Source organism: Sinocyclocheilus grahami, unplaced genomic scaffold, assembly GCF_001515645.1.
Source record: "Sinocyclocheilus grahami isolate Dianchi unplaced genomic scaffold, SAMN03320097.WGS_v1.1 scaffold275.1, whole genome shotgun sequence".
NCBI classification, from domain to species: Eukaryota; Metazoa; Chordata; class Actinopteri; order Cypriniformes; family Cyprinidae; genus Sinocyclocheilus; species Sinocyclocheilus grahami.
This window is the reverse complement of record NW_015505454.1, coordinates 1,114,153-1,123,934: the sequence shown is the minus strand read 5'-3', so window position 1 is coordinate 1,123,934 and position 9,782 is coordinate 1,114,153. Positions and strand designations below refer to the sequence as shown.

Here is a 9,782-nt window from a genome sequence, read left to right as displayed (position 1 = left end):
GTCTCATGAGACCAGAGTATGGATTCCCAGAAGTCTATATTTTGTAAATATGGGCCTTAGAAAAAGCTAAATGAGTTTATTGTGCTTTGGCTACAGTCGGTAGTTCTGGTGTGGATAAACAACCATGCATGTCACTTCTGCAGGCTGCATCTTACTCTGTGAGATAAAATGTCACTCTTTTCACAGCTTTTAGTGTCTCTGAGACACTTTCAGTGTTTCTCCTGCTCTTTTTCTAGCAAAAACTCACTCATCAGTAAATGAAAGCTTAAAGTGAAGACCTGATTATTTCAGGGGCCTTTTCACAAGTCCATTGTTTTTGAATTTCTGTGTTACTTTGGCTATATTTTCACACTTAAAACAATAATTTGGTATTCCTCTTGTACCATTGTCCTCTTTTATGCTAAGAAATAAATCTCTTGACAGTTCTCTCTCAAGTGGTTTCATTGTTGTCAGCATTAAGTCGGAGTATGATTCAGTGGGCCATATAACACTTAATTATCAAGAAATTACTTCCCTTTAACAGTTTTGGTTCAACATACTTACCTGTTGATCAATACTTGCCTTAATCTTACACCAGATTTTTTTTGTTTGCTTGTTTTATTTAGTAACTTTCAGGAGGGTGTACTCATTTTTGCAACAAAACATTTTATCACTTTGATAAGAAAATTTTATTTTCTTGAATAATTTTAACATTCTTCTTTGGTAACTGATCAAGCAGACTTGCTGGAATATTATATCTCTAAAAAAACCATAACATAAATTCAGCAATTACTCTTTGCTTAGAAGACGTTAAGTTTCAGAGGGGGTGTACTCATTTATGCTGTGCACTGTATACTGTATATAAGTTGTAAGATCCACTTTTAATGTTAATCAAGATTCTTGCATAGTACAATGAATGTTTTATCCCAAATACCAGGTAAAATGAACCTTTTGATGATATAAAAGTATCATTTTAGGCTTTTAAGTCTTTTTGGAAGTCAAACATCCTCACAAATACACAAAATGTAATATCATCAGTTTATTTAATGAAGCCATAGGGGCTCCACATACCTGCTTTGGTTTTGTGGTCTGTGATTGGCTTAGCTGATGAGGCTGTCTTAAAAAGATAGCCAGACTGAGATCGAATGGATGCATCTTTATCCACTGGTGTAAATGACTCTAATAAACAACAAATCAAGATGAGTGTGAACCTGTGCATCGAAACGTATGTACATTGTGGTTTTGTGTGTGTATTTGTGCACCTGAGTTCAAGTTCTGCATAAGTAGCTCCGCCTGTACTGTTTGGCCACTGCGTTTGGCCAGAGAGAGTGGAGTAGGGAATTCTGGGATACCAGTGTTGCAGTTGATATCCGCGCCACAATTCAGCACTGAGAGAGTCTCCAACAAATCACCAGACTGCACCACTGAACACAGAGCCTAGGAAACCCAGAGCAACCGAACATGAGAGAAGAACCGTCATTTGATGTGCATTTAGTGTCATTTTTTTGCCATTTGTATTGAATTGACTAACACTGTTGAGTGCCTCCTGTTGGCCACAGAGTGTGTGGTATTTGCGATATTTTCCATCTTTGTATTTTGCTGTGATGTGTTCGAGACGTTGCTCACTGTGTGCGCTCGAACAGAGACTCTCGCTCAGGGGAACATTTGCTCCCCAGAACTGATTTGCTTTGCCGTTACCCAGCAGCAGAAAAACCTGGCAACACACAAAGAGATCATCATGCATCATCCTGAAAGAGAAAGGCCCAATTGCACTTGCAAAGCATGAATTTAACTATCAGATGTAGCTGTGGCAACACATAGACTGGATGCATCATATTCATTGTACCCTGATGAGGTCATCAGTCCACACTCGTTTATCCAGCTTCAGACTGCGAACCTTTGACACATTCTGGCCCAGACTTCTGTGTGCACCTGTTATCACACAAATGTGCACATATTTATGAGCCCACATACAGTAGCCTACATGCATACAACAGCTGTCATTTGTTAACATGGAAGTGTTTGTATGCACCTGCACATTTTTCACACAGCAGAACACACAGGTTGACTGAAGCCCACTCTGGCATCAAAGAGCTGCAGTCCGCACACAAGCGGTTTGATGGCACACGCCAAATGCTCTCACACAACCCATCACATGACAGAGCGCGACTCACACACTCATTAAGTGCCTCAGACCATCTCTGCTTCTCACTCTCTGAATCCACCATAAAACTACAGAGAGAGAGAGAAACATACAAATGTAAATAGGGGGCTCGTGCAGGTGTTTTTCATTAATGTAGTGAGTTAGTTCACAGTTTCATTATTAAGTTGATGGTTTATTTTGCTTTGTCGAGTAAGTCATGTCCACATATGCCATCTTTGAAGCCCTGACAGACCTTCATAAAGTATGTAAAGCGCATTTTTTTTGTGACAGTTATAGATCAGTGAATGTGCTTGAAGAAACTTCATGGAATAACGCTTGGATAGCTGCATTTGTTTTTTGCTTTTGATCCACATTGTAGTGTATTGAGCCCAGAGTTGCCGACTTAAACAGAAGAGACTGTCTGGCTGGTATATGAATAGACACTATAAAAAATTATGGAAATGTACACTGACCCTGTGATCAGGCAATCTGATGAGAGCTTCATAATTCTGTCATTATTGTTAACTAAACCTAAAACTATTTTAAAAACTGTGTTCGATAATTGAAATAAAGCTGAATTAAAATAAAATATAAATATTCGATGAAAAACTTACATTTAGGAACATTAAATATGTTTAAATTGAAGTACTAAAATACTGTAACTGAAATAAAAATATATTGAAAAAAAAAAATTACTAAATTACTAAAACTTAAACGGGATAAGGGATAGTTCACCAGTTGCGTTGCTGTCTATGCAGGGTCAGAGAGCTCTCCAATTTCATCAATAATATCTTAATTTGTGTTCCGAAGATGAACAAAGGTCTTACGGGTTTGGAACGACATGAGGGTGAGTAATTAATGACAGAATTCTCATTTTGGGGTGAACAATCCCTTTAAAATTAAAACTATAATAAAAACTAATTCAAAAAAGAATTCTAAATATTTATAAAATGCTATAATAGTATATAAATAATAAGTGCCTTCCAGCTTGTGCAAAATGTGAAAAGTTGCAGCGTTTACCTGAAAGCTCTGTATGGAGTGGTGAGTGCGAAAGAGCGCTTGTTTTCTCCATCTCTCACGTTGGCCATTCGCATATCTATATCAGTGATGCCTACACCCTGAAAATATTCCTATACACAACACAAACACAAATAATCTATTAATTAACTCACCAAAACATTTACAAAGGCATCCATTCACATTCAGACTCACACCTCATGGGTCCTGAAGAGGAACAGTTTGTCCTTGCTGATAAGTGTGTAGACTTTGGTGCGTGGCGACAACATTTCCATGTAGCCCTCTAAACTAATATTCACACTTCCAGTCCTAAAGAACAGATTACGGGGCTCCAGACTATGTTTGTGATCACTCAGAATCTTTTCAATACAACACACCCAGTCATTTCTTTCCTCTGTAAAAAAATTAATAAAATAAAGAATACACATACAATAAAAATGCATGTAAATGATTCATAGCCTGAATGCAAAAGCAAATCTGTGTATTAGACGTTCTGCAAGGTTAGGAAAAAATTGATGGACAAATACGCACGAGTGCTTTCAGCTCGAAACAGGAAAGTCCGGCTCTGACTGTGGAGCTCGAATCGCAAGTCTCCGACCCTGACCACCTTATCGACAGATCCCAGAGACACCATCCTTTTAGAGTATACTTCCTGTCACAGAGAGACAGACAGGGAGTAATTCTTTATTACACACAGAGCTGGGTAGATTAATTACAAATTGCAGTCCGTTACTGCTTCCAAATTACATGACAAAAATTGTAGTTACTAATGTAATCTATTACTGTCACGAATCCTGTCCATGGACTTCCGTTCAATCACCACCAGAGGTCACCCTTCCATTACATTGACCACTCGCACTACACAAACTGTTGCATGTCATCCTGGACTACATATCCCATCATCCATGGCACTGATTGCACACAGCCCTGATTCAGATTACGGGGCTCCAGACTATGTTTGTGATCACTCAGAATCTTTTCAATACAACACACCCAGTCATTTCTTTCCTCTGTAAAAAAATTAATAAAATAAAGAATACACATACAATAAAAATGCATGTAAATGATTCATAGCCTGAATGCAAAAGCAAATCTGTGTATTAGACGTTCTGCAAGGTTAGGAAAAAATTGATGGACAAATACGCACGAGTGCTTTCAGCTCGAAACAGGAAAGTCCGGCTCTGACTGTGGAGCTCGAATCGCAAGTCTCCGACCCTGACCACCTTATCGACAGATCCCAGAGACACCATCCTTTTAGAGTATACTTCCTGTCACAGAGAGACAGACAGGGAGTAATTCTTTATTACACACAGAGCTGGGTAGATTAATTACAAATTGCAGTCCGTTACTGCTTCCAAATTACATGACAAAAATTGTAGTTACTAATGTAATCTATTACTGTCACGAATCCTGTCCATGGACTTCCGTTCAATCACCACCAGAGGTCACCCTTCCATTACATTGACCACTCGCACTACACAAACTGTTGCATGTCATCCTGGACTACATATCCCATCATCCATGGCACTGATTGCACAAAGCCCTGATTGCACACAGCTGTAACCAATCACATATTCACTATATAACACTCACTTAAACATCTTGTCTTGCCTGCTTTCCCGTGTTACCTGATTATTGCCTGTTTCTCTTGGATTAACCCTTTGCCTGCTGTTTCGGACTGTGTTTGCACCTCGCCTGGACTCTAGCTCGTGTTATTGGATAACCCCTCTGTCAAGCCCTCTGGATATTGTTAGCCGCTGATCGACCACGCCCGTTTTGGATTACTCTTCTGTCTTGCCATTAATATACCTGTTTGCCATTGTCTGACCCATGCCGGTTTCATGACCACACCCTTTAATAAAGCGTTGCAGATGGATCAGCACATCTCATGTCTCGTTCGCCCCGTAACAATTACATTACATAACATATTTTAGGTAATATAATCAGACTACTTTTTGATTACTTTTGACCCAACTTGTTTATCAAGTTGATTTAAATAGAACAGTCTTGAACCCTATTGATATAAAAATACAAAGAGAAAAAAAAATTCCATTCCTTGTAATTAACAACGTGAAGTGCATTAAACACTACATTACATCAAGGTTTCCCAAACTGGGGTTTGTAAAGGAACTGCAGGCAGTTCTTGCGTATAATGAAAAGCTAATAATCAATTAAATCCTCAAAATGTCAAATTAAAATAAATCATTTTAAAACAACATAAATCAAAATAAAACACTTACTAAAAAATTTGATTTTATTTGTTTACCTGCATGTCAGAACTGTGAACATGCAAATATGATACTTAATTATTAAAATATTTATTTTGAAATATCAGAGGTAGTTAAACATATTAGGTAAACAAGGTTCAGATGGCAAAAATAGTTGGGAAATCCCTGCATTACATTTAATCTAATTACAAGCACTTAATTTCTGGAATCTGATTACGGAATCCAGATGACATGTTATCAGTTTCTACCCAGCTCTGGTTTCACAGGTATATCAAATCATGTTTACAATCATTCCTGCCACAGAACAAAAAAATGTTGTTTCACAGGGTCTGTAAACAGGACGATAACGACTCATATCGAACACACAGTGAACAATGCTACACTCTATAGACAACAAATAAATATGAAAACTAAAGGGATACATATAGTATATTTGGAAGGGGTACAATTCAAATTTACAGTAAATCTGAAAATGCAATTGTCCCCTTATTGTCCCCAATTACCTTGGCCATCATCTAACGCTCACTTAAAATACATTTTTGAAACCAAAAATCCTTTTTAAACACTGTTAAAAGTTTATTTTTTAGCAAATCTCAAAAAGAATAGCAGTTTTTCTTATTGTACATTCACCAGCAGTATTTAAAATGACAATTTAGTTTATAGTGTTTTTTAATTTAATTTATTGAAACAAAACAGTAAAAAGAAGAAGAAGAAGAAGAATATTGGCCATTTAATGGTTATCTGACATAATATAAATCTAGCATAGCATTAGTTCTGGCAAGTCACGTTAGTCAAGCTCGCATCAGCTGACTCTCAGCTGATCCCCATCAACCTATAGGAATACGACACCTATCTAAGCATTCATATATGAGGTCCCGCAGTAGTATCAGCAGTTTTCGCATTGCTCAATAGCTAATTACCCTCCTCCATCCCCAGCTCCTCCTCTGTCAGTCAGGATTCAGCCTTCTGGTTCTAATTCTAAAATGTGTACATAACATTATTGAACTTTAACAATATCTGCAATACATTTATGTTGATTCTGTTCTGTTTACCCTGGGGGGTTATCGCTGCTCTCCCTGCTCTCATCATGCTAGGCTGCATGGAGGTGCAGGGAGTTCTTGTCCAGAACAGAACCATACTGCCAATCCAAACTGTATGCTAATTGTCAATCATCCTTTGCCGATAGTGGTCCTGACAGAATTATTGGATAATCAGTATCAGCCAAAAACGAAAGAGTTCATTCAGTAATAGTGACGATTATGGTAATTAATCATAGAGTTGCTAATCATAGAGTTGCGCTGGCAGTGCATGGTTTAAAGTGTTATTATTGCTATTATTATTTTGATTATTATCTCAGAGAGAGTACACCTCTGCCTTCCTTTTTTAACTTTTACAGTCCAAACACTATCCCCCGGTTTCACAGACCATTAGACAAAGGTAGGCGACCGCCTTGGGCCCCCAAAAGCCAAGGGCCCCCTAAAATGCTTTTTATATGCAAGATGCGCGTTCAGTGCAGACGCACAAGTGGTTGCTGTGGTGTTCATTACCACGACAACCGTCTGTGCGTCCGCGTTGAACGTGCTTCTTAGCAAAAGTAGGGCGATGTAGAAATGGGGACGGAATCCCGGAATCTATTCATAAAAACGGAATTTACTGTGTAACGCGGAATGTGACGGAATGAACGGCGCAGACGCGCGTTTCGTTTGCTATTTAAGCACGCGCAACGCTCGCGGTTGTCGTCTGTATAGCTAAATAATATTTTTGCCATTTATTATTCACATACACTAGTCCATATCGCGGTTTGATTGAAGTGTACTGAATTGCATTTGATTTATTCATTCAATATTTGACGAATTCCGTGACATTGCTCGTTACACAGTAAACTTCTGTTGTGTAGCATTTTGAATGTACAAAAAAAAAAAGGGTTTGTTAATATTCATTGGAATAAAAGATAGATTAATGTTTTCGCCTTCATTTGATTACCAGAAAAATTAAAATACACAACACAGAATTTCTAAAAAATAAGTAAATAAAATAAAAATTTCATAGGGCCCTATTATTGTATACAAATTAATAAATTAAAATGTTTTTATGAATTCAATTAATTAGATATGTTTTTTGATTAAACCATTAAAATGGAAAACAGAAAAATTTAAATAAATAAAAAAGAAAGCGCAGAATTTGCGCCCTAAGAATGTAATTTTTGTTAACCTTTTAATAGGCCTAAATTGCTGTTAAATTAAACAAGTTTCATGATTTTAATTAATTAGACATGTTTTTTGTTAAAATTTTATATAATCATACAGAAAAATTAAAAAGAAAAAAAAATGAATCCAGTAAAATTAAAACGGAAAAAAAGATTTTGGAAAAAATAAAACTTAGGCTAATTTGGGGAAATTAATTTCATAGGGCCCTACAAATACCATGCATCTGAAGCTATACTTTTAATACTAAGCAAAAGTGCATATTATATAGGGCCTATTTTAATTTTTTTAATTTAAATTTTGTGAAAGACCCAAGAAGGACCACGCACAGTCACTATCCACACAGGCACACTTCATGTTTGGTTGAAATAATCCTTAAGCATGTAAATGTATAATTTCCTTCAGTTTAATTTAAATGTGCAATTATAATAAATACAAATAAATGTATATTTTAAAGTTTAGAATTAGACAGCCTTGCGTTGTGTAGACAATTGCATAGTGAAAATTACCCCAACGCACCACCTAGTGTCCAACCTACTCTAATACTATTATAACTTGTTTAAATGTGAACAGGGGATTTACAACATTAAAGAAATCCTTTATTTATAACATGTACATGAAAAATCTAAAAGATTAGACACAACTATGGGACACGGTCGTGCAGCAGTGGGCAACAGTGAAAGGAACCTCAAGGTTGTAAATGTGTGAAATTGTATAGGGCCCCATTCCTGTATTTTGCCTGGGGCCCCCAAATCACTAAATCCGCCCCTGCTTAAGTCTAGTCCTAGACTAAAGTGCAAGTCTGAGCTGTTTCAGCTGAAAGAAACATGCACTGACTGATCTTAAAATATATCAGTGCCTTTGTTTTGTCTCAAGATGCACACCAGTAATGTTTTTTTTCTAAGGCATGCTTATAAAAATTACTTAAATGTCCTAATTGAACTATGGCCTAATCCTGGTTTAGGCTAAACCCTGTCTGTGAAACCGGGCCTATAAGTGCTACATTTGCCTAATCCAAATATCAGGCAATTGAATGACTTGCTAAATGGCAAAAAATTGTTAGTCTGATGTAATCTTTGATTTAAACCGAAACCCAAAGGCAGAAATACATTCCAGCTTTCATACCCCTTCGGTTTTCATGTTGGTCACCCCCTCATCATTCCAATCATTGTCTGGCTTATGTTTTACAGTAAATGCTTAACAACTTCCTTAAAGGTATAGTTCAGCCAAAAATGAAAATTTGATGTTTATCTGCTTACCCAGGGCATCCAAGATGTAGGTTACTTTGTTTCTTCAGTAGAACACAAATTATGATTTTTAAGTCCGGCCGTTGCAGTCTATCAGTCGTATAAGTGAAGTGACATGTGACATGTGGCCAAGTATGGTTTCCCATACTAGGAATTAGTGCTCTGCATTTAACCCATCCTAAGTGCACACACACAGCAGTGAACACACACCCAGAGCAGTGGGCAGCCATTTATGCTGCGGCGCCCGGGGAGCAGTTGGGGGTTGCCTTGCTCAAGGGCACCTGAACACAAATTATGATTTTTAAGTCCAGCCGTTGCAGTCTATCAGTCCTATAAGTGAAGTGACATGTGGCCAAGTATGGTTTCCCATACTAGGAATTAGTGCTCTGCATTTAACCCATCCTAAGTGCACACACACAGCAGTGAACACACACCCAGAGCAGTGGGCAGCCATTTATGCTGCGGCGCCCGGGGAGCAGTTGGGGGTTGCCTTGCTCAAGGGCACCTGGTATCCCTGCCGGTACAAGACTCGAACCCACAACCTTTTGGGTTACGAGTCTGACTCTCTAACCATTAGGCCACGACTTCCCCCATGCATGGCAATGGTAAAAAAAATCTATGAGAGTAAAAAAAAACATGCACAGACAAATCCAAATTAAACCCTGTGGCTCGTGACGACACATTGATGTCCTAAGACACGAAACGATCGGTTTGTGTGAGAAACCGAACAGTATTTATATAATTTTTTACCTCTAATACAACACTATGTCTAACTTCCTTGAGTGCGCGCACGGCATCCGGTGCTGCCCTCTGGCATAGTTTACGTTAATGAGTGTGTTGATATCCAGCCGAAGAGCAATCAACCATAACTTCAGGCGAGCAGGCTCAGAAGTTGGGAATACGTGTAAAGTCACCACTCCCGAATGAGTTTGCACGAGAGAAAGTAATCTTTTAGTTTTAAGTC

General features: G+C 37.9%; 1 protein-coding gene across 2 annotated transcripts in view; it reads right to left on the bottom strand.

The window, feature by feature from the left end:
* Nucleotides 1-9,782, bottom strand: part of arap1a (ArfGAP with RhoGAP domain, ankyrin repeat and PH domain 1a) — a 25,069-nt gene that overhangs the window by 11,042 nt on the left and 4,245 nt on the right. Inside the window, exons 6-13 of one of the 2 annotated variants that reach the window (XM_016291710.1) lie at nucleotides 4,287-4,407; nucleotides 3,337-3,533; nucleotides 3,143-3,252; nucleotides 2,012-2,211; nucleotides 1,826-1,911; nucleotides 1,511-1,693; nucleotides 1,242-1,416; nucleotides 1,051-1,158 (exon numbers count right to left, since the gene is read on the bottom strand). In XM_016291710.1, coding sequence (XP_016147196.1) covers nucleotides 1,051-1,158; nucleotides 1,242-1,416; nucleotides 1,511-1,693; nucleotides 1,826-1,911; nucleotides 2,012-2,211; nucleotides 3,143-3,252; nucleotides 3,337-3,533; nucleotides 4,287-4,407 — 1,180 coding nt within the window. Of the gene's footprint in view, nucleotides 1-1,050; nucleotides 1,159-1,241; nucleotides 1,417-1,510; nucleotides 1,694-1,825; nucleotides 1,912-2,011; nucleotides 2,212-3,142; nucleotides 3,253-3,336; nucleotides 3,534-3,670; nucleotides 3,783-4,286; nucleotides 4,408-9,782 lie in introns of those variants that run through there. The other variant, XM_016291709.1, reaches the window with a different exon arrangement.